Source organism: Gymnoscopelus braueri (genome assembly GCF_963280865.1).
Source record: "Gymnoscopelus braueri genome assembly, chromosome: 7".
Classification (NCBI taxonomy): Eukaryota; Metazoa; Chordata; class Actinopteri; order Myctophiformes; family Myctophidae; genus Gymnoscopelus; species Gymnoscopelus braueri.
In genome coordinates, this window is record NC_137608.1 from 31,127,151 (window position 1) to 31,151,420 (window position 24,270).

Here is a 24,270-nt window from a genome sequence, read left to right on the forward strand (position 1 = left end):
ATAATATAGTATAATAAAATAATGCTTTAATTATGAAAGCGTGTGAAAGTGTGTTCTGATCCAGAAAATATTGCGAACTGCTGATCAATTTTGATATTTCCTCAACAGTCCTTTGAATCAAATGAGAGTAGGATTGTAATTTGCAGAGATGACAGAACAAGGCCCTATTAATAGCAGCTTTAAACATTTACTGCAAGTAAATCTACCCAAAATGCAATATTATTTTTCTAGATACAAATGATATTAATAAAACAAATCATGGATGGGCAATCATTCATCATGTTCATCACAAAAATTACAAAGCTTAAACACTCTCTCTCTATAAATGTAAAAACTCAATTGCATTGGTGTTTTCATGAATAAAGAAAAAGAGAGATAAGTGTGTATGGGTACGATGACACCGAACATCATGATTTGTGTGCATGGGGTTCTCATCTTAAAGGGATAGTTCACCCCCCAAATAACTTTTTTTCTATTGATTACTCACCCCATGGAGCCTTGAATTCATGGATATTTATTTGTTTTTGTCACATTCCTTCCTTTATTATTTGATTATAATAAATTTAGCCCCATTGATTCCGGTAGGAGACACAAATGCATTTGTGTCTCCTACCGGAATCAATGGGGACACATTTATTATAATCAAATTATTGGCTTAGGAATGTGACAAAAACAAAAAAATATCTATGAATTCAAGGCTCCAGATGGTCAGTAATCAATAGAAAAAAAGTTATTTTGGGGGTGAACTACCCCTTTAAACAAGCTTAGTGCTTAATGAGAGTTCCAGTTTAGTAGACCTTGTATTGTGAATTTGTACTTCCATGTACTGTTATGTACTGTCATGTACTATTCTCATGTTTTACTAAATAAACTACATCAATCAAATCAACGTTGATTCTGCTTATGTGGCGGATTCTGCCAATGCTTTTCAATGGAGAGAGGGAATGGAGAGGTTTGTTGCCATTTGCAGATTTCCGCAAAAAAAACGCTCCGTTCCCATTGAAAAGCATTGGCAGAATCTGCCACATAGGCAGAATCAAACTTCAGTGTGACCGTACCCTAAGATGTAAAATGATATTTTTTTCCTGGTGAAGAAGAAAACAATCTTCTAAAATGTAGACCCTCTTCATATTACAAAAGGCAGATGGAAGTGGAGTACAAGTGTGTATCTCTTCTGATTTAAGCCAAACATTCCACTACTTTACAAGCCTCTCTTATAATCCAATCTTAAAATGTAATCTACATAGTCCTGCTTTAGTGCAGCTCATTTCCCTAAAAATCACCATAGAACATGTGAAAATGTTTTGGTGTCGCTAATACAAAATTTGGGTCATCTGTTGAAAGATATCATCAAAAGACCATTTACTGATAAACGTGCACTACAGATCCCCAGTATTTAGCCAGTTTGATACTAGATGATTGATTGATTGATTGATTGATTGATTGATTGATTGATTGATTGAATACTTTATTTAGAAGTTTGCAGAGAAAAAAGCACATGGAAGTACAGTTCACAAATTCAATACAAGGTCAACTAAATAGGATTGAAAAGCCCAGAAAAGCCACACTGGCTTGTTTCAATTGTATTCAATTGTACCTCACGTACTCTATTCATGGAGATGTGTGTGGAAGCCCTGCCATCCTATGGCATTTTCAATCTTAGACAGCACAGAACTCTTGAACTTCCGCTTGAAATCACCACCCATGAACACATACAGCACCGGGTTCAGGAAACTGTTGGCTGTAGCCACAGATGTGGCCACTGTAAGTCCAATCTTAATTATCTCATTGTGGTAATGGTGGTTCTGCTCCAGTAGAACAAATACATGGTACGGCAGCCAACAGAAGAAGAATGTGCCAATGAGGGCTGTCATGACTTTGAAGGGCTTGGAAGACCTGTTCATCCTACTAGACCGAAGTCTCACCATAATGATGGAGTAGCAGATTATGATAATGAAGAGCGGGATAACAAACCCTCCAATGAAGCGGCTTACTGCGATGGTCTTGTGGCTGTGTTCATCAGTATATTTTTTGAAGCAAATCGTAGCAAATCTAGCTTTCTATCTAGCTTAAGCTTAATAACACCTAGCAAAGTACTTCAATTCTATAAAAGATACAAAAAATCTAAAAATGTAAAGTCTCTTTTACATTTTTAGATTTTTTTGTAGAGAAAGAGTACTTTGCTAGGTGAGTACTTTGCTAGGTGTTTTAATTGTGGTGTTTATTTATGTATTGTCTTGTTGAATGTATGCATTGACCTGAGCAAAACAATTTTCAAGAGAATTTTCTGCTAGTGAAGTCACACTTATCTTTTTCAGTTACAGTAAATTCTAATTTAGTTGCTTGTGGTGAACACCTGACACTAAATTGATGCCTATCCCTGGCATTTCCTGTATAACAGACATGAAGAAAGCCACAGTCTTTTGAAGGAAGTGCACCATTACAAATGATTTAGTCTGTATCTTTTCAGACTCAGAGTAACTAACTGTAATTTGATCTACATGATCACCAAAACATAATTTTTCCACCTCAGCAAAATTGCCGGCCTTTGACCCAAACTTTCACACACTACTCAAGAAACTCATTCATGGCTTCATCACATCCAGTTTTTTTGACTACTGTATACCTCCTCTCTACGGCACCACCACCAAAGTCCTCAATAAAGTACAGTGTATACAAACCTCTGCTGCCCTCCTACTACCCAGTAAACACTCAAGAAACACCATCACACCAGTCCTCCATGACCTTCACAGACTCCCAGTCAAATACAGAATACATTTCAAAATACTCCTCACCACCTACAATACAATCACAATACAAGGTCCAACCTAGCTGCCCCCTACCTCTCTGACCTCCTCCACCATCATGTTCCCTCCTACTCCCTCAGGTCCGGGTTTGCCATTTAAAGCACAAAACATATACATATAGTAGGGCTTTCTCAGTTGAATTATTATTATTGTTATGGTAAATGGTAAAAAAAAAAGTAAAGTATAGTAGTAAGTATACTACACAGCCATTGTCAAACATGCAAACAAAAACTACAATCATAATTACAAATGAAATGAGTGATTTGACATTGTGCCCTGCAAAAAAATTCAAACAAAAGAACAAATGCTTTAAATATGAAAGCCTAGTCTTTTTCTTGCTGTGTCCAGCAATGGGCCTCATTTCATGCAATATGGAGTGCATGCTCTTTCCAAGTGAACCTGTAATAATATATATGTAGCCTGGTGCTTTGCTGTATTGTGATTGAAGTTCTCATACAGAAACTTTCTTTCCCTTTCTCTCGCTCTCTCTCTCTCGCTCTCTCTCTCTCTCTCTCTCTCTCTCTCTCTCATATCCACCGCTGTCTACAGTACATCTGTGTTTGTTTGTGTGTGTGTGTGTGTGTGTGTGTGTGTGTGTGTGTGTGTGTGTGTGTGTGTGTGTGTGTGTGTGTGTGTGTGTGTGTGTGTGTGTGTGTGTGTGTCTCTCTCTCTCTCTCTCTCTCTCTCTCTCTCTCTCTCTCTCTCTCTCTCTCCCATCTCCACCCCTATATACATTTCAGGGAGAGGGAGGAGAAGTAGACTTAACTGTAGTGTAAATACCCTAAATACACTTGGCCATTAAGTGGTCTGGGTTGAAGGGAGTACTCTAACATATTTTATATTTTACATATACCACTCTCCCATTAGACCTATAGAGGAGGATGGATGTAGACAGACTGCTTGGTGAAACATGATGTGTGTGAGAAAATAGTGCATGCATCTAGCAGGAGCAAAGAAATAATAGTCCAAGCCTAGTCTTAATGTATTTCTACAGAGCGAGAAAAAGCTATACCAGGGCACCCTGTGGTTGTGTGAGCATGGTTAAACTGTGGCTATTGCCTAAGTATATTGTGAGACTGACATGATGGACATACCTCCTTCACAAATTAAAGTCAGCCATGGGTAGGTCTTATATTGACCTTGACCGCATGTGTGTTTACAGCAACATAGAACAGCCTGTAGTTATGTTTGGATCTATATGTTATAGCTAACGGCTTGACATGGCCCTCTACTGACAATAAATCAATCAGTCAATCAATTATCATCATCATCACAGTCTGGTCATTATTCAGTAATAATTTGTATAAAGGACATGTCACTCAATATCTAACACGCACAAATATACAGATATTATAAAAAAATCAAGGGCATATATTAACTAAATCAGTGAAAGCTCAACATTGCAATCCCAATTACAAATAGTAGAAATATGTTTTGCTTTTTTTTCTGCTGCTGTAACCATCAATATAGTGCTACTCTACAGTGGCCTATATACTCAGTGCAATACCGCCCTCATCTGTTTGAAGGTAATGATCCCATTTAAGGAAAGAAGAAAAGGGGAAAAAAGCATGGCTTCTGTAATAATTTGGCTATTCAAATAAATGAAAAAAGGTCATACCATGTGGTAAGACAAAGCTGTACACTATGTTGTCAAATAAAAAACAAGTCAATAATATGTGATCAAAATACAGTAATACTATTCTAAAAGAAAGTCATAAAATTATATAGTGAGAAAATATAAATGTCAAACAGTCACTTTTGGCATAAAAATAGCCATACCATAGTATGTCATCATAGCAGTATGGATAGTAGCCTACTGCTATCTCTCTCGCCTACTGTAGAATCTATCAGGGGAAAATCATCATGCTACACTTGTGCATAAAAGTAAATCATACTATATGGCTTAGAAAAATAAGTCATACTGTACTGTTATCAAGCATAGGTTATCAAGTCTGACTACAGTACTTCCGCACCCATATAAGTCTATGGTGCTTCCTAGAGGATTCATGAAGTAATGCCATTTTAGTTTGACTAAACATGCTTGCTGAAAAATAATTTATACAAATACGAATGTATAATTGTATATTTATTTTCTTTATCCATCCACATCTACATACATACATACATACATACATACATACATACATACATACATACATACATACATACATACATACATACATACATACATACATACATACATACATACATACATACATACTATACATACATACTATACATACATACATACATACATACATACATACATACATACATACATACATACATACACACATACATACATAATAGGCTATTTGAAAATAGCCTATTATAGCTATTTTCAAACATTTCAGTACTTTTACTTTAGGTACTTTGGCAATGCTTTAGTACTTTTACTCAAGTAACATTTCGAACACGGGCCTTTTACTTGTAACAGAGTATTTCTACACTGTGGTAATGCTACTTTTACTTAAATATAATATCAGTACTTCTTCTATCTCCACCACTGGCCTACTAACCTCGCATCACCAGTCTTTCCACCTCGGAGGAAAGCCTGGTGTCTGTTACTAAAGACCCATATGATCCGGTCTAGGCCACGCCTACTGAAAAAGAAAAAAGAAAAAAGAATCTTCTTTCCGGATTGTCGCGATCCGGTTTTGCGGTGCCGCTTTGTTTTGGTTCCCCAATCCCTATTTAAATGGAATAGAATTTCCCCGTGGGATAATACGGATAATACAGACGCTAAATAGTCTCCGGAAAGTACACTCACATTTATATTTAAAAAATAAGCTAAACTACGCCGCATCAAGGATTTTATAGGACGGACCTATTTTGGGGTGAGACGTCTTTCCGGTTTGTCGCGATCCGGTCGCTGATGACGCGGATGACGTAGAGCTCCCGACCGGATCATATACCCGAAAAGGAATGGTGCCCAGGCTACTGGCCTACATACATTTCCATGTGAGTTGTGGGCGGCTTTGCTGAGCTACGAAGTGACGTTTCCACCCTCCAACCCCTCCTGTCCGCTCCGTCCAATCACTGACTGCTACGAACCTGTTCTTGTATTGCTGCGTTTTCAGCCAATCCGCAACATCTATCATCATGGTTCCGACCAATCATGTTGCAATACGTTCACACAAGTCCAGCCTTTGTTCAGTTCCAGGAAGTTGATGATGTGTATTTTGGTACACGGCCTTGACTTCGAGAGAAGGGGTTAGGGTTATCGTATCACTCATTTCTTTACCGTCCGATTTTTTTCACAAGACAGCGGTTGTTCATTTTCCTTATTACGGCGTGGCAAAGGCAATCCCTCTAGAAGAGGACCGTGTCTGACTGTCTGTGTGTCTGCGGCTAATCTCGCTAACAAACTACTGGACCGATCGGCGCCACATTTCTTTTTCCCGGTGTAAGCCGAGCGATTTTTCCCCTCACATATTGTGGTCTTGTGAGTGTGTGTGTGTGGGAATATTTTTCACACCTTCTGAAATCATAATCTCAAATCCGCCGTCCCTCCATACTTGGGCAAGACTGGTGACGCCATCGACATGACGTCAGAACCACAGGGAAGCCAGGATGTTTATTAGACCCGTCTTAACTCGTCACTGGTTACAACAACACGATCCAGTTGTCACTGCCACTGGTTGCAAAGCTAAGTAGAGTTAGCTACATGGTAGAAATGTAATGTGAGTTGATGGTGAAGTCTTGACAGCTGTTATATATTGAATGTGTTTGTACTCCTCTCACATGCAACGTATTGTATACCATTAGCTGGAAAAGTGCAGTAGTAGATGGGGTATGTGTCATTTGAAAATGTATGTAACCGGTGATGGCTGCTATAATGATCTGGCGTTACACCAGCTGCCGTGTCCTTGGAGGATGGGGTCCGCTTCTGTGTGTTCTTCTTGGGTCTTTGGTGGCACTCTGGATGCCAATGGTAGGGGTAGAAGACCAGTGCTGTTCCATGCTGAAGGGCATTGCCCACTTACGCTGCCAGCTCTGGGGGAGCTCCCAAAAGCCCACCGTTCAGTCAACCAGTCTCACTGTTCCCTTTACCGCCCTTGATGTCCTGCCTCTTAGGTCCAAACCAAGCAAAGGTAAGCAGTTACTTCGGTTTCCAGAATTAAGGCTGTGCTTTTCAATGTTAAAATATTGCAGTGCCAATAATGTATCTTCTGCTTTTATTTCAGAGACTGTGCTGGAGTCCAAAGCAGCTCTGCAGCAGGCTTTGGAGATGAAAAAACAAGGGAAGAGAGAGAAGGCTCACAAGCTGCTGATGCATGCCCTCAACATGAACCCTGACTTCGTGGATGCCCTGACAGAGCTTGGGACCATTTTAGAGGAGGAGAAGGATGTTGTTCAAGCAGACCACCTATATACCAAGGCCCTGGCTATCTCACCTTGTCATGAGAGGGCTCTGGTGAGCAGAGACCGCACCCTCCCTCTGGTGGAGGAGATTGACCAACGTCACTTTGGTATCATCGACAGCAAAGTGCGCAGGCTTATGTCCATTCCCAAGGGTAATTCTGCCCTCCGACGGGTAATGGAGGAAACCTACTACCACCACATATACCACACAGTGGCCATTGAAGGTAACACATTGACTCTATCCGAGATCCGCCACATCATTGAGACGCGCTATGCCGTACCTGGCAAGAGCCTGCAGGAGCAGAACGAGGCCATTGGCATAGATGCAGCCATGAAATATATTAACACCACCCTGCTGTCTAGAGCTGGAGACATCGCCGTCACAGACATCTTGGAGATCCACCGCAGAGTGCTTGGCTACGCTGACCCTGTGGAGGCAGGGAGGCTGCGCACCAGCCAGGTGTTTGTAGGCCACCATATTCCACCCCACCCTCAGGATCTTGACCGACACATGCAAGAACTGGTCGAGTGGCTCAACACTGAGGAGGCCCTTCAGCTGCACCCTGTTGAGTATGCAGCACTCGCCCACTACAAACTGGTGTATGTACACCCCTTTGTCGATGGCAATGGGCGCACATCACGGCTGCTAATGAACCTGGTACTCATGCAGGCACGATACCCACCCATTACAATTCGCAAAGAACAAAGGTCTGAGTATTACGCAGCTCTGGACACGGCCAACGAGGGTGATGTTCGACCTTTCATTCGTTTCATAGCCAAATGCACCGAGATCACTCTGGACACACTGTTGATCGCTACTACTGAGCATGCGGGTTTGCCAGGAGCTAGTGATCACCAGGCCTGCCCTGACTGCAAACAGACTATCCCAGTACACACCTGGGAAATGTGATGGAGCCTATCATGATCAAATAGGACATGCAGGGTTGTTCATACATACTATTGTCTTTAGATTATTTAATAACATATTTATGTTTCTTAAGTTGGCCACTCACCTGGCTATGCTTAATAAATAGTTTTTATTTGTTTTTGACTCTGACACTGTTACAGGAAAATGTTGGCACCTCCATAGCATGGCATTAGGTGTCCTGTCTCACTCCTGCCATAGGCCGTGTCAAACTGAAATTAGATTTTTGCTGGGCTTGTGAACAGATACCTGTACATCTCCAGAAGGAAAACTTCACACTTCTAGTTTGTTTATTTTCAATTAAGAATTTTGCTGCTGAAATGTGGCGGCATTTTAAAATGTTATATATGCATGTAGTACTATTTACACTTGTATATGAAAATAAGACGGTCTCATGCATTGAGGTCTATGCTTAATTTGGGATGCTTCACAATGCTGACAACTGGTATTGAAAATGTGTAGTTGGTGCTCATTCCTTTATCTAAAGATCATTTCTCATTACACTGTCAAGCACTTTCATATTTCTAAATTATTTTATTATTAAATAAACTATTTTATTAGCTTCCCATTGTAATGGCTGTCAACAAGAACAAACTGAAGATCACTCTATGAACAAGGTTTTTATTTATTTATTAAAACTTAGACCAGAAACAACAAAATAGCATGACATGACATTTTACAGCAAAGTAAAAGGGTAGAGCGGTAAATTTAAAGTTATCAAATACTAGCCGATCAGCTGTTCAACTTGGCTGAAATAGCCATCTCGTTTCATATAAAGTCAAAAATATGACCTTTAAATTATTCAAAAATGCACAACACGCCTTTTCTGTAGGATGTTTAGAGACCAATACTTTTTGAAATTAGGCCACTGTGGTGATAACATCAATACATATAGCTTTTATTCCTCCTTTTATGAAAGTCCTAAATTGTTTACAAAACTATGGCAACCTGTTGAAAATTACAACAATGAACATAGCACATAGAAAATATCCTTCCTGATCCAAAGGACAAATTAACTGACCATGGTACATGGAATGCTATTAGCAATGCAAGGACAAAACCTTTCCGTGAAAAAAAAGTAAGGATGCCATTTTAACGCTTTACTTGTAATGCTGCATAGTTTTCTTTCCTCTAATAATAGTGGACTATGCAGGACCAAATTAAAACGTGTAGTATTATGCTATTTTACAGAATATTTCAGAGCTGTCAGCTTATTACCCACTGGGACAGCAGCTTCATACAGTAGGCAATACAATCCTTTGTAAAAATCATAAATGTCTGCAACTGAAATGATTTGCAAACTGCAAATAACTAAAGGATTCCAATCATGTATATTTTACATCAAATGTAAAAATTAACACAGTATCCAACTGGACCTACGTCCTGTTTGATACCCTCCTAGTTATATAGTAACATTTTGTCACATAACAGCCTAGCCTTGTGCACTATAGTTTCAGCAATGAAAACCCATAACTTTCCTCCCAACCCTCAGGTATTAGTACTGTTGAGTTTCATCACTAACATGACGTGTAGGGCAGGCATTTAACTTATCTTTCTGCACCCTTTGCTTTTGCAGTTTTCCATTACGTCATACAGGTTATTGTAACTCATAGATTAAATTAAGTAATGAAGGGGGAAAAAATGATGCCGACAAAACAACTGTATGTTAGCTGCGTCCTCGGGGGTTCAAGATAAGCTGCACAACTTTGAGGATTTCCTTAAAGTATTTCTTTACATCATTGTAATAAATACAACTTGTATACACACACACACACACACAAACCACTTATAACACGTCACATCTGAAATATCAAATGTTTGCATATAACTTCTTAACATACATCATGTTTGGCTGTGAACATTTAAAAAAATACTCTCCCCTATGGATTTGCCAGACTTAATTCCCTATCACCAAGTCAGCACAACAGAAGAATACACCCTGCAACTTCAGGTGTATAATTTGATATATTTACACAGAAACATTATGCAGTTCTTTTTTCTTTATAAAATATATTTGCCAACCTCCCCTAAAAAGCTAAACAACAATTGGTCGTTACACATTCTATCATACTGGTGAAAAAGAATTCCCATCTTTGTTGAAAGGGATTTCTAAATAGGACACGATCAAGTGGGATTAAGGCTTTCTCACAGGAACTGACATAGGGACAGGACTAGATTAAAGGGAAGTCAATCAACCTATTGGCCATATTCACATGGTGACCATTTTGCTCTTGCATCATAGTTTTGGGGAGTTCATCTCCAGTGTGCTCAATACAGTAAAATCACCACCATCACTAATCTGTAAGGACACAAGATGGCTTTCCGTAAGAAAGGTTGTCATCCTCCTCCCCTTCATCATTTCACTTCTGGAGAAGCATTCTGGCAAAGTCTGAATTAGACAAGGGTTTTGTCTGTGCCTCAACCCCAGTTTCTCCAGTTGCATTGACAACTGTACTGCCTGTCCCTGGTATGGGTTTAGCTGCAGTCCCATTCTCAGCTTTGTTTGCAGACCCACTCTGTCGTAGTAGCGACCGAGGAAGTAATGAGAGCTGTGTGCGTCCTCTCCCTCTCCTGGAAAAAAAAAGAGTAAATTACAATACCAGTTGCAAGACTGACAATATCACTCTTAACTCCAGCAAATGTCTATAGATAGTATCTGGATTCCCAATGACTGGTATGAGGATGAATCTCATAGTCTACTACCTTGTTTACACTTGGTATTAAAATGCATCTGAGTAATCAGACAGATATCCTAAAGAGAATGAAATCATTTTGCTAAATCCACCTTGGTTTCGGCAATATGATTTAAATCTGTTTATAATGCATGTTAATTGTGTTTTTAAGACCAAATCTGCCTAAATACAATTTAATCAGTCTAATCAGATATCATACTATTCGATTTCCCACTGGACAACAGCTGTTTAATTGTTCATAATAGTGGTAAGCGGTAACATTTACAATGAAAATTGATCAATTCAAGAGGTTTAAGTATGAGGTGTGCTATCAGCAAACTTACGATCCATAGACCATAGAGCGAGGCTTCATGGCTGTCATGGCTGTCATGGGTCCACTAGAAGCAAGGTTATCCTTATTTCTTCGAGGTGGGTTACTGATGGCCACAGCTATGGTATTGCCTTCTACAACCATACCATCCAACTTCAACACTGAATGGGAAGCCTGGGCTTCATCAGCAAACTCAACATACGCCAGGCCCTGTAAAACAATGCAAAAGAGATGTAATGCATGTTACACTGCACATCTGCTATGCATGCCCTAACATTCACTGGAGCTTTTAGATTTGCGATTGAAATCATCCAGTAGCATATTTCCAATGGTCCAGTAATACTAGTACATATATATATACATAATTTGTTTGTCAACTTGAATAGCCCTAATGTCATTTACTGTCGTCCCAGAACTGAAACTTAGTGACATCACTGTAGTGCTTTTAAAGGACTTCCTACTCCGGTTTCCAGGTCCCCTGCTAATCAGACCACAAACGATAACTGTTCACATATCTCCATCATGGAACGGAGCGGTGCGGGGTCAATAGGCCTCAGAACAGTCATAAAAAAGAGCCGTGCTGTCCTAGCAGCTCACCTTGGGTTGGCCTGAGCGATACGTGACCAGACGGACATCTACGACAGTGCCAAGATCCTTGCAGATCTCTTTTAACTGCTCCTTGGTGCATGAGTAAGGCAGCCCTGAGATGAAGATCTTGTGTTTCTCCATAGTGTCATTGTATCTGAATACCTATAGAGATAATCAAGTAGTCATTAAGACAAAACAAAAAGTCCAGTGCAAATAAAATCAACCTTATATTTACCAGCTATTAAACCAACACAAACACAACTGTCATTTTACCTTGAAGTTAGGATTTGCGTTTTTGTCCACACAGGGTGATACAAATACAGGTCTTCCTTCCACCTCTTGTCGGTCCAGCTTCAGGGCTTCAGGGACTGATGCTTGGCATTCAAACTGTATGTAACCATAACCTTTGAACTTCCCCTTGTTGCCGAAGACGAGGCGCACCTGCTGGATGGGACCACAGGGCTCAAACAGAGTCCGGAGCTTGTTTTCTGGCTCCTGCAGTGTGTATGCCAGGTTGCTGATGAATACACTGAGGTTATCATTGCGCAGCTCGGGCTTGTCATCCTGTTGCATCTTTGCAGTGACTGCTGCTGATCCCATTTGGGCCCTTTTAGCACCAGGTGGTGTAGGCCTGTGACCACCAGTGGCCCCTTTACGCCCAAATAATCCCATCTCCGTCTCCATTTGGTCCTCTGTACCTGGGTCAGCATTTCCTCTGTGCCTCTTAGGAGCTTGTTCTGTCACACAAGGATTATTATGTTATAGTCATATATATATATATTTCCACTGATAATGTGTTTTGTAGAGAAAAAAAAACAACAAAAATGTCTTTACCAGAGTCTTCATCCCATTCATCCTCCTGCTTGGCTTTCCTTTTGTCCCCAGCTCGGTTTCCTTTCTGACCCTTCTTCTGGGACTTCTTTTCTGCCTTAGACTTCTGCCGCTGCTCGACCTTCCCTTCCTCCTGACGTGCCTGGGTGGCTTCTTTCTCAGCCACCTATGGGATGGGTGGAGGAGATTAATATCAGCAGGCAGCAGTGAAAAAAGGGTATCTGTTCTGTGTCGTGCAGACAAGAGTGCTTACTTTGACTCTCTGCTCATTGACTTTGTTCAATCGAGTCTCCGTCTTCTGCACTGCTGCGTCCCAGTCTTCCAGAGAACCTGAAGGTGACAGAGGGCGCAAGAACATCCGATGAATGTATTCACTATACTACAACATTTGTATTCATCTGGTGACAGTCTGCTAAGAAACTGTGCTCAGTTTGTACTACATTCATACAATTGCAACACTTGACCAGTAGACTGGGATCAACTTGTTTTGCACTTTTCTGACCGAGTGCGAACATGGCCTGTTTCAAAAAAATAATTCCATAGGAAACCAGGGGTGTCATAGTGGTAGGGCCTACCCATAAACCTCTGAAATCGTATGAATCTGGCCAGTTTCTTCGAATTAATCTTGGTATACTTTGTTATGTCCATGTTTTATTCTAACTCATACAGACACTAGGCTACTCGATTTGGCATTCATCTGGCAATAACATTGCGGTGCCCAACCGGATAATTTCATATTAGTTGGGTACTAATTCCCAAACGAATCTGTATCCAGCCTAGACCAGACCACACTAGTTCAGAATGAAAACTAGGCTTTCTGCCGTGTGGAAAGCCTGGTGACGGTTTGGAGCATTACTAAAGGGTAGTTACAAGCTCATCCTATAACATACAGGCTACCACTTGCCCAAAGTCTGTGAAGCTGTGTCCACTGAATACCTGTAAACAAGATTTGAAATAAAATGTAATTACAGCTTGCCGCATTATTATTTTGAATTTTCCCCCATAGAAGATGACTGCATGTGTTATAAAAACAGGTCAGTACCATTATGTCCACAAGAGGGTGCTCACTGCCAAATTATTGTCAAGAAAAACTGTGCACTACTACCATATTTATTTTCTGTCTTCTGACAAATTTTAAGTAGGCTAGTCGCAGCATCATGTTCAATGTACATGTGACATTTAGTGCAAACTGCAGTGCAAAAATTTGATTATACTCTACAGCCTTTAGACTACTGAAAACAAAAGGTCAAATTACAATTAATGGCCTGAATAGATAGATGACGTTAATGAAGAATGTCAAGTAATTAACGCCTATTCATTGATACACTCAGTGGAGAGAACAGGAGGGGAGGGCTGAACGAACCTGTCTCCTGTCTCTCTGTATAGTATCACTGTATGCAGTCAGCACGAACGATGGAAACAGTATGAACGAGACATGGATATAGCGTGGAGTGCCTCAAACTCCTTTAAACACTGTGTTTCAGAGATATAGGGATTTAATTCTTGATCTATTCATTCTTAATCTATTAAGCTCTGAGCTCTGAAGTGACATTGATAAGAGCTATGTTTAAAAATGTTCACATCAGAACAGGGTGGTGGTGCTAAAGAGAGATCAGGTCCCTGTCTGAAAGTGCTAAAAAGTGCAGACTTTCCACAGGAAGTTGATGCCAAAACGGCGCTGGTGGGACTTTTCTTTGGTGGATACACCGTGTTAGTTGCCATTAAGATGTATCTGTGGAACCAACACATTCCATTCTTCACCTTTAAACTGAACTCACCCTCTACTCTTTCAAAAGAAAGCAGGACTTCACACACATGCTCTGGGTAGTCTGTAGTGCACTGGACAGCCCGGTGTAGGGCCTTCCTGCAGTGCATGGGATCTCCATACGACCTATATGTATAAATAAAAACAAACAAATGCATCTAGTTACATTATTGCTTACACAGTATGCTTCTGCAACTTCATTTCTGGTTATCACTGGCTGACCTTTCAACGTTATAGTACTCCAACCACATGTTGGCATATTTGGCATTTCCTTTTGTCAAGATACTGTCCCACAGTTCTCTGGCCTTTTGCATGTTCTTGCAGTACAGAGCCTGGCAAGTACAGGAAAGAAGAAATACAGTTATTTGTACCATTTGCAAATACTTTAGCTAAAACTCCCCATTGCAGTCAGAACTGCAAACCCAATTTTCCGCCGTAATCTGAAGACTCACCTCTTCAGACTCTACCTCACCCCCTAGCACTTCACTCTCCCTGTACCCCTTCCTGTCACCTTCTGTCCCGACTGATGGTAGCGATTGACCAAGACATGGCTACCATGCAGACATATCTTCGTCACTAATTCATGTTTTTGTTAGGTTTGTTTTTCTTGACCACAATATTAAGAATGTAATTTAGATAGCATGTTATTTAAACAGATGCTAGGTCCATAGTTTCAATGTACAGATTATTTTGATAGTATAAATTGTTTAACTTTAGACAGATGCTAGGGTCTTGGTTTTACCCGGATACTATTTTCTTGAGGCATTACACTGTCTCTCTGCATTCTATCGCTCAGCTAAGTGCCAAAATTGTAATTGTATTCAGAGGCAGAATACACCAAAACAAAGATATTCATATTAAACACTAGCAATGAATGTCTTTTACCTGTCTTTGTATGTATAGACTTTAAAAAAATATATATATATATATTTTTTTATGCAGTAAAATATTTTCCCTGCTACATCATCAAAACGTATGCATCAAACGATATCATATCACAATGTAATGTTGACATGCTATCAATTAGTAGTAGTTTTCTTTTTTACCTCTATCCTTGCCCAGATCTGCATTATGGTACAGGATGGATCTCCACTTTCACTGAACCCTGCAAGTGCACATCAGTGAGTGAAATTAAGTGAATGAAACTATAATTAGGAAATTAAATTAAAATATGACATCAAAACCTACTCTCTTCAACATCTTGTTTCATGTAGTCCAGAGACCGTGAGAAGGCGGCCCGCAACTCCTCCAACTCTTTACTTGATTCTGAGGAATGTAAGAGAAGCAGATTAATCAGAAAGGCACTGATCATCAAAATACAAAAAAAACATCTATATTTTCATAAAATCTTAGCTCACCTTTGCTGAAATCGACACGCCTCCTCAGGTAGTCAAGGTATGCTTGCCAGATGTCCACATAATCGGTCGCTTGTATAAAACCAGCATTCAGTGCCTTTTCAAAAACATCTGTAAAGAAAACAGCCAACTGAATTAATAGTAGCCTACCTATAGAGGTGCTCCGGTTGATCGGCCACCGATTTTTAAAAAATCGGCCGATTTTCACTCCAAATGACTCGATAGGTGATCGGCAGATCGGAGAAACCGATCTTTTATGACCGAGCTGCATCATTTAAGTGTTATAAATGTCAATCAGATATATAGTATAATATCACTTTGCATCTTTGTGACAGGCCTAGACATGCCGATCGTGAGAGGAAAAAAAATTGGAGATCGAGATTGGTCTAAAAAAACCTGATATGAGCAACCCTACTTAGTGGAAGACATTTTAACACCAAATTACACACACACACAAATACTACATATTTCCACATATTTCCAGGTTTTGAGCCAGTAAGACTGATTCCTACCAAACGTAGGAATAATTATGTCTTTCAGTGAAATGCTGTTCAAACAATTCAGTAAATTAACGTAAAGAATATGAGTGTAAAAAGATTAAACAACATTCTCTCTCAGGGCTTTGACCATATGAAATGTCTGAAATCTTTAATGTATATAATCAGTGTTGTAGTGCTGATTTTATAGCTGGGCACATGCTATTTTAATGACGTCACATGCACGAATATGTGCACGATTGCGAATGCGCACAAGACGCTTCCGACCAGGCCATTTTCAAATGTTTCAGTTTGATGTTAGATACATTTTTGCTAAGTTTACAAGTAGTTTGTTAGAAAGAGACTAGTTTTTGGTTCGTTTTTATTTCCTTAGGCTTTGTAAAGTTTTTCAAGGAATGCCTTAGCTATACAAAGGTAGGATAGGTGGAAAAACAAAAACAACGATCGTTTTACATGCAATTAATTAAGGTGTGTGTCAGTGTGAGGCTGATTATGGCTTCAGAAACGTGTTTGATCTTTCACTCAAAAACTATTCTGAAACTCAGTTTAAGTTTTCAGCATTGTTGTAGGCTAGCTACCTGACCATGTTTAGTTGTTGTAATTATTCCATGAAGACAAGCACAGACAGCAAAGAGGTGAAATGAACTCCCGTTGCTCTGGCTGGAGCCTGGGACCAATGTTAACATCACTGTTTGGAGAAACTGGGGCGGTGAGGTGCAAAGTGCCGTTAACTGCTGGCTATTGTTTCATTAAGTACCAACAACAAAGCTGCATGCTAAGCTATTACAGCATACAGTATGTATGCAAATCACCCAGGCATTCACAGCCACACCTCTTGATTCGATGTAGCGGGCACACAGTCTCGCAGGCATGCACGTGAATGCCAATGTATCTGTGGGCGCGTGCGTGTTGGTCAAGAAAGGTGTAACACGTAGCAGACCACTGCACCCCTGATTGATTATAATAAAAATGTACCACCATAGTAGCCCTAGAGATTATTGGTTACCTGACACAATTTGATGGTCTGCATCATGCCTCTCCAGGGCTAGCAAGTAGCTCTTCCACAGACCCATCGTCCAGGGGCAGTTCCTGACGGCACGGTCATGAGAAGAAAGAACTAATTCTTTAATCTTCAGTTGGCGGTCCTATGGAGCCCAGAGGGAACAGAATTTCAAAAAGACTGTTTAATGGTCATTAACTCATTGACTGCCAGAGTTAAAACCTCGTTCATAGCAGCCCTTGCCAGCGATTTTCGTGTTTTTTTGTTTCGTTATTTTGTTATTTAATTCACATATAGAAAGTCTAGCTGGACAGTTGAATCGTTTTGATCGTTCCACCACTAGAGAGCAGCACATACCAGCTTGATCGCCTCTCGATCACACTCGCCCCCCCCCACACCCACTCACACAGTCAAACACATGAACCGGAAGTGAAATGTCTCAGATTCTGTGATCGGCGAAAATTACGATGTGATACACAACGGGGATGACTGTTCGTCACCCAGACCATAGATATATATAAAGGCTAGATGGCTCAAGGGGACGGCGCAAGCGTAGCTCAACCGCGGCCATCTTGAAACAGTCATTCATAACATTATGTCTATGGTGCATATACTTTGAAATAACCATAGCGTGCTCAATTTTCATCCGATTTTCAAACGGTTTGGTGTGTTGTAAACACCAAAGATGTAGTTATGATACTGCATACTTAAAATTACAATCATGTTTTTTTTTTTATATAATATTATAATTTTATAATTTTATTACATCTTTGGTGTTTACAACACACCAAACCGTTTGAAAATCGGATGAAAATTGAGCACGCTATGGTTATTTTAAAGTATATGCACCATAGACATAATGTTATGAATGACTGTTTCAAGATGGCCGCCATGTGGCAACGTCGTACTCCATTGGCCAGCAGCGCGGGTGAGTCATCTAGTCTTTATATATATCTATGACCCAGACCATAGATTATAGGAGGGGAGGTCTCCGATCGTTTTATATAGCGTGTGAAAAAACGTTTGTTTCCCTATTATGGTCGAAAATTACTGGGGGGAAAAATGTAAAACCGGAAACGGAACCCAAGTCATGAAACCGGATGCAGTGGTGGTTGAAGTAAGTGGAACCTGAAACTTAGCCTGATTCATAACAGAATAGCGTGATCAGAGCATAAAGATCAATAAAGACCATAGATCGCATTAATGCGATCCTGGCGGCCAGGCGCGCTATTTATTAGATCGCATTAATGCGATAATGGCGGCCAATGAGTTAAAGAAATTGAATAATGGAATTTTAGTTGTTAGATTTCATGTGTGTATTGTGGATTGTCGCACTTTCTAACAATCCACATACACTTGCAAATTTTTTAGGGCCTCAGTTCCACCTCGTTGATGTAAGCCATATCTCTTAGCAAAAAATAAAAGAGAAATTACCAAACACATCAACAGGATCATTATGTGGGGTGTCTATTGGCTCAGACCACATGGTCTGAGCCAATAGACACCCCACATAATGATCCTCCTTGAGAGCCTGAGTACATCACTTCAAATCCAACTCCTGGTTTCACTCGTCTCTTCTGCGACCGGGCTTTTCCAACCCAGTCGTAGTAACTTCTGTGTTACGCCCCCTTCTGTGACACACACGGAACTGCTTCGCCCCTAGTCACTGTGTCACATTCCAGAAGGACAGCACTGGCCGGCTTTTCTCCGTGGTGGAAAATAGTGCTCGGTGCTGGCACTGCCATTTACAATTTACGATTCTGTCCCTATCGGTACATAACTCAAATGGCGCTTAAACGGAGTCTTCTCTAGTGGACTTCACAACGTTCGGCACGGCGACTCACTCGGCGGTGCCTCTCGTTGCTCAAGTCCACTAGAGACGTCGTTGTAACAGTTTTTTGCGGGTGGGCTGAATGGTCCGCCTCGCTGGGGGCGACATAAACTATGCCTAAACCTAACCTTAATCCTAATAAAATAATTTGCGACGCGTATTGGATAATAAATAAACAGTATTATGAGAGGGATTCGACCCCCGGGCGCTGGGATTGGAAGACTAATGTTTAACGTTGACGCCCTGGTGCCACCTGGTATTGTAGGGGCGTTGGGAGTTATTCAGCACTGTCCGCCCATGTGAGGCAGTTCCGTGTGCGTCACAGAAGGGGGCGTCGCCAATTACATTACAGTCATTTAGCAGACGCTTTTATCCAAAGCGACTTACAATAAGTGCATTCAACATAGGTAGGGAACGAAACTACTAATCACCAGAAGTCTTAAGTGCATTTTCTGCAAAAACAAGCAACCAAGAGTATACCTAGCGCTAAGGTAAAAGTGCAATATATACGCGTAAGCATCGACCATAGCCCGGAGGTAAGAAGGAGCTGTTCCTTTCACTGCCCTATAGGCTAGCACCAGGGTTTTAAACTGAATGCGAGCCGCTACGGGGAGCCAGTGTAGAGAACGGAGAAGGCCAATTGTTCCGTTCCGTTCGTGTCTCTTCTCTTTCACTGTCCTTGGTTTCCTGTCTCTCTACCATCTCCTATCTAAGAAATAAAGCATACAAATGCCTGATCATAATTTGAAATATGACTCTGAATTCCTAAACTGAAGCAATTCAATTAGGGCACACTGTACTTCCATTAATTGAATTACTTGTCCCATTCTCCCAGTAATCGGAAGGAGACTTTCATCATATGCCTAGAAACCTTTGTCATACAAGAGGGGCCCATGTATGTGACCTTATGGCTCTGCATCTACACACTCTTAATCCAAGGGTGAAACAGAAGGGTCCAAAAAGACATTTTGTGACCGAGTCCAATGGATTACAACCATTCCATTAAAGCACTGTTTCTCATCGTCAGGTCCGGGGACCACCAGGGACCCTTACAGGTCTGTAACTCTGATAACGTACCAATGGAACCAAAGCCCATTTGTACGGGTCCATTTGTACACTCTCAAGAGTTAAATTATCACTGCAGATTTTATAGAGTAGATGGAGTTACGGTCATGTAAGGGGTCTATTTGGACCGACGTTGAGAACCAATTCATTAAAGTATCTTTCCACCAATCAGACACGTAATATGACCAGCATCTTGATGAATTATTGGCTATTGTCTGGGTTTAGCGTTTGCCGTGTCAGCATCTCATTATCACCCCATTAAAGCAATTAAAACACCCATGAATAAATTTCAGCAGGAGATGCAGGATAGATAGATGTCCGAGTAATTAAAATGAACACAGTGAAACACAGCCCCACACTGCAGCTTGGAGTGGGGGAGGGGATACTCACCAGATAGGTGTTGTATTTTGCCCACATGTCTGGTACAAGGCAGTTCTCTGCCAGCGTCCGCTCAAAGATTATCTGGATCCGCAACGGATCGCCCTCCTTCACTTCATAATCAATGTAGGACTGATATTCTGCCAGCTTGGGCGGCTCTGCTATCATCTGCAGCAAGACATAAGACATTGACATATCAAAGCATTGTAATGCCAAGGCATATAATTTAAGAGTCAAATGTAATTTAAACAGAATTGCTAATATATAATATATATTGTTACCCATATAATAATGGGTAACAAGACATAATTATTTCGTTTTTTTTCATATATATATTATAAAATAGGTACCAGAGCATCTTCATATGGCTTGGACTTCTCCATCTGTTGCAGGACTCTTTTGTACAGTTTTGAAACCTTCTCAGGCACCCCCTGCTCAGACCACTCGTCATACTCTGCATAGGTGGCCTCCATGTCTACAAGAACGCAAAAGACCGTTGGCTCAATTTGTAAGACATCCTTTTCCCAATCAAGATAAATATAAACATAAGCACAATGCAAATTATTAGTAGTAGTAGCAGCAGCAGCAGCTGTATTTTACAATATAGAATAGAAATCCAAACATTTAGATTTATGATTTACTTATCATAATTATGTTAATGTGTATTAGATCAACTCCTACATAAGTGGACATTTATTTTCCAATTATCTTTGTGTCAAAATCTGTATAAAACTCAGGAGTGACTATAGCCAGAGAGCTGGCACAGGTTATTAACAAGATAGGCATCCAGAAATATCCCCAGAAATGCCTCTGGTAGGCATTCAGCAGGACCCAAAAAAGGAAGTGGGCAACGCCAAACCATCTGGCTATCTCGCACAGTATTTAGTCCTTCACTTAGCCAAGAGGCTAATTGGGCCTGGAGCGGAAGTGCTCATTTTGTCAACATGTAAAGCTTTTTCAAAAGCCACACTGCAACACACACACAATAATCCCTTCAAAAGCAGCAATTCAGTATTTCCTCAGGTATCAGAGTCTAGGCCTGTCACAATTATTGCATAATCACTTAATCACAATTATTTGAAATAGTTGCAATTATTTTACATAATCGTCATAATAATTTCCATGCAAAAAAGGTTCATACATTTTCAAAAAAATTGCAAAAATAGATCTACAAGTGCACAATATGTTGCATCGCTACGCGTTGTGAGCTTGTAGATCGTTTTGTCCACTATTTTTTTAATTATTTTGAAAGTATAACATTATTAATGTCAGTCATTTCAAGTTATTTGTCATATCTGCCCTGTGCAATTTGGTCTACAAAGCCTAAAAAGGCCAACGGAAATGTAATTCTTATTCATTCAAAGTTCAATGCCAAAAACGCAATTAAAATCGTTAACCGGCATTATTTATAGGACAATTAATCATCAAGTAAAGGTTCATGATCGTGACAGTCCTAGTCATGATACTATTGGGCATTCCCCAATTTAGAGCAGACCCTCTGACCAGAGGAGGTGGAATCCATACCCATTAAGGGGATGGCCAGCTGGCGGCGGAACAGTGTATGGATGCGCTCAAGCTGAGTGTTCAGTAGCTCCTGCTGATCACGGGAGGGAACACTGCCGGGGGGTGGCTGAAATGACGTGAGGGTAAAATATCAGTACCATACCTTTGTCTAAAATCCCAAGATTTCAATCATGCACATTGAATTTAGCATATTCTATTATTGAGCAACAGTGAGCCACCACAAATTGAAATCATGGTACAACATTATTGTTTTCATTATTAAAATAAATAAATAAAAACTATCATAGGGGCACACCAGATCATTTTGACTGAGATGATTCTTCTTCTATAAGAAAATCTGACAACTTGCATTTGACCTATGCATGCAGACAAAAAAACAAGCGTGCTTGAATAAACGCTTAGTGAAATCAGTGCCAAAGGAAGGAAACTCAGACCTGTACTGTGGACAGTATGGCATTCTCAAACTCCCTGTAAGCCTCCCACACTGTCGCTCCCTTGGCCATGTGAAGGCCCACAGCTGTCAGGGCTCGCTCAAAAATGGACCTCGCTTTGTTCATCCCACCAGGTAATCCCATTCCACCTATTGAGTACTGGGCATATTCAAGCCAGATATCTGGACCTGCATGTAAAGACAATGAACTAAATAAATATAATGCTTGTTCAGTGACAGTGTCAAACCAAAGGCAGTTAACTATTATATAAAGCACTTACAGATGTAGTCCTTCACGGCCCTCTCAAAGAGTTCGTTAACTTTCTCCCGGTTAGGCTCCTCCTCGGTTAGGCGGATCTCATCCTTGAGCCAGTCTAGCCAGATCTCTGCAGGGTGAAGATAATTCATACTTTGTGTTACAGCCATGTGTAGAGAGGACACCTGGGAAACAGAAGGTCCATGGTTTGCCCCCCAGCCCCAGGTCTGTGTGTCCCTGAGCAAGACACTTGGCCCTAACTGCTCCCCAGGTGCGATATTAATGGCATTTAGCCACTGCTCCTAATAGTTAGGATGGGTTAAATGCAGACGACACATTTCACATTATGTGCAAATGTACTGTGAAACAATACCCCAAAGGAAAGGTGACCATAATATTATATTATTATTTCTTATGACGGTTCCCCAAAAATAACTATCACAACCGTGTTACTGGTCGAAAATAACTCAAAATCAGTTATCTTCAGAGAGTGGCAACTGGCAACCAAGCGAGTCCGAGTCTCATAGTGTTAACCAAATTGAACAATGAGAAACAGAATCATCCTTATGAACAAATCATAGGTTTACGGTGTAAAGAAGTGGGTGGAATTATTTTCCAATATATTATTACTGAACTTGGTCAGAGCTCTCCATCTGCTGACCTGCATGTCAAGACAGTTAACTTTATATAAACCTACCTTCAGTGAGTGGGAAAAGCTCACTCATTTTCTGCCTTGCCCTGCGCAGAGGGATCAGATCTCCCTCCTGCCTTAACAGCTTGATGAGATCCACATGGCAGTTGTAGTCAAACGCATTGATGGATAACTGAAATCACACAAAAAAGAATCAATACAGCTTGGCAAATGTGGCTGGGTGATCACATCTGCAGCTAGACAAGTAACGTTAAAGGCAAACGTAAACAATAAGATGTGTCAATATCCACCTCTGATGAGATCAGACGAGAGTAAATGTCTGCACTAGTACGGTCTGGCAATCTGGCATACTAAATAGCAATACTTGTGACGTTGCTACAGTATGATTTTACTGTATTTTCCACACTGACTGGACTGTAAAGGTCCAAAGTCTTTCATCAAAAAGGGCGCGTGGGTACTATGGTGGTCACCTGGGGGCTAACTATTAGCATCGATATTAGCTAGAAAGCTAATGGGTTAACTTTGATCAGCTCGGTGTCTTGTGAGTCCAACTGTAATGCACTTGCAGGCACTGGTTTGCTCCGATAAGGTTGCATTGCATAAAATGTTATGTTCAGATTCGGTTTAGGCTGTTTTGAGGATCCGGGACAGCTAACTTTTGCTAACACTAGCTGCTGTGTTTACCACCCATTCATTCATTCGTTGTCCATTACCTGCTCCTCCAGACGTTGGATTTCGGCTTCATTTTCTTTCTCATCCTCTGATGATTCGCCTTCGTCTTCGTCGTCTGAATTTTCGACACCCATGCCCTCCTCGTCGTCGTCCGATTCCATCTCTCTTTCCATCCGTGCGTTTTCCTCCATCTCTTGTAAGTGCGTTTCCTCTGCGTTGCTGCTGCTTGCCGCTGCCATGTTGGAAGGGCTGTCCGTCTGCCTGGTAACTAACAGCCTTCTGACAACACGCTGTCCGCGAGTACGACGGGCAGCGTTGCCAGATTG

General features: G+C 40.7%; 2 protein-coding genes across 2 annotated transcripts; one reads left to right on the top strand and one right to left on the bottom strand.

The window, feature by feature from the left end:
* The first annotated feature begins 5,973 nt into the window (after positions 1-5,973).
* ficd (FIC domain protein adenylyltransferase) lies at positions 5,974-8,659 on the top strand. Its single transcript, XM_080434161.1, has 2 exons — positions 5,974-6,901; positions 6,995-8,659. Exons 1-2 carry the CDS (start codon positions 6,634-6,636, stop codon positions 8,080-8,082), a joined length of 1,356 nt encoding a protein of 451 aa, XP_080290287.1. The 5' UTR covers positions 5,974-6,633; the 3' UTR covers positions 8,083-8,659.
* A 1,428-nt stretch (positions 8,660-10,087) lies between these two features.
* Positions 10,088-24,192, bottom strand: sart3 (spliceosome associated factor 3, U4/U6 recycling protein). Its single transcript, XM_080434160.1, has 19 exons — positions 23,986-24,192; positions 23,318-23,444; positions 22,646-22,750; positions 22,369-22,553; positions 21,935-22,040; positions 20,761-20,885; positions 20,423-20,578; positions 17,143-17,281; positions 15,643-15,750; positions 15,473-15,550; positions 15,331-15,389; positions 14,507-14,616; positions 14,298-14,410; positions 12,773-12,849; positions 12,523-12,685; positions 11,962-12,425; positions 11,698-11,850; positions 11,114-11,310; positions 10,088-10,668 (listed from the first exon to the last, which is right to left on the bottom strand). Exons 1-19 carry the CDS (start codon positions 24,181-24,183, stop codon positions 10,458-10,460), a joined length of 2,874 nt encoding a protein of 957 aa, XP_080290286.1. The 5' UTR covers positions 24,184-24,192; the 3' UTR covers positions 10,088-10,457.
* Between the last annotated feature and the right edge of the window lie 78 nt (positions 24,193-24,270).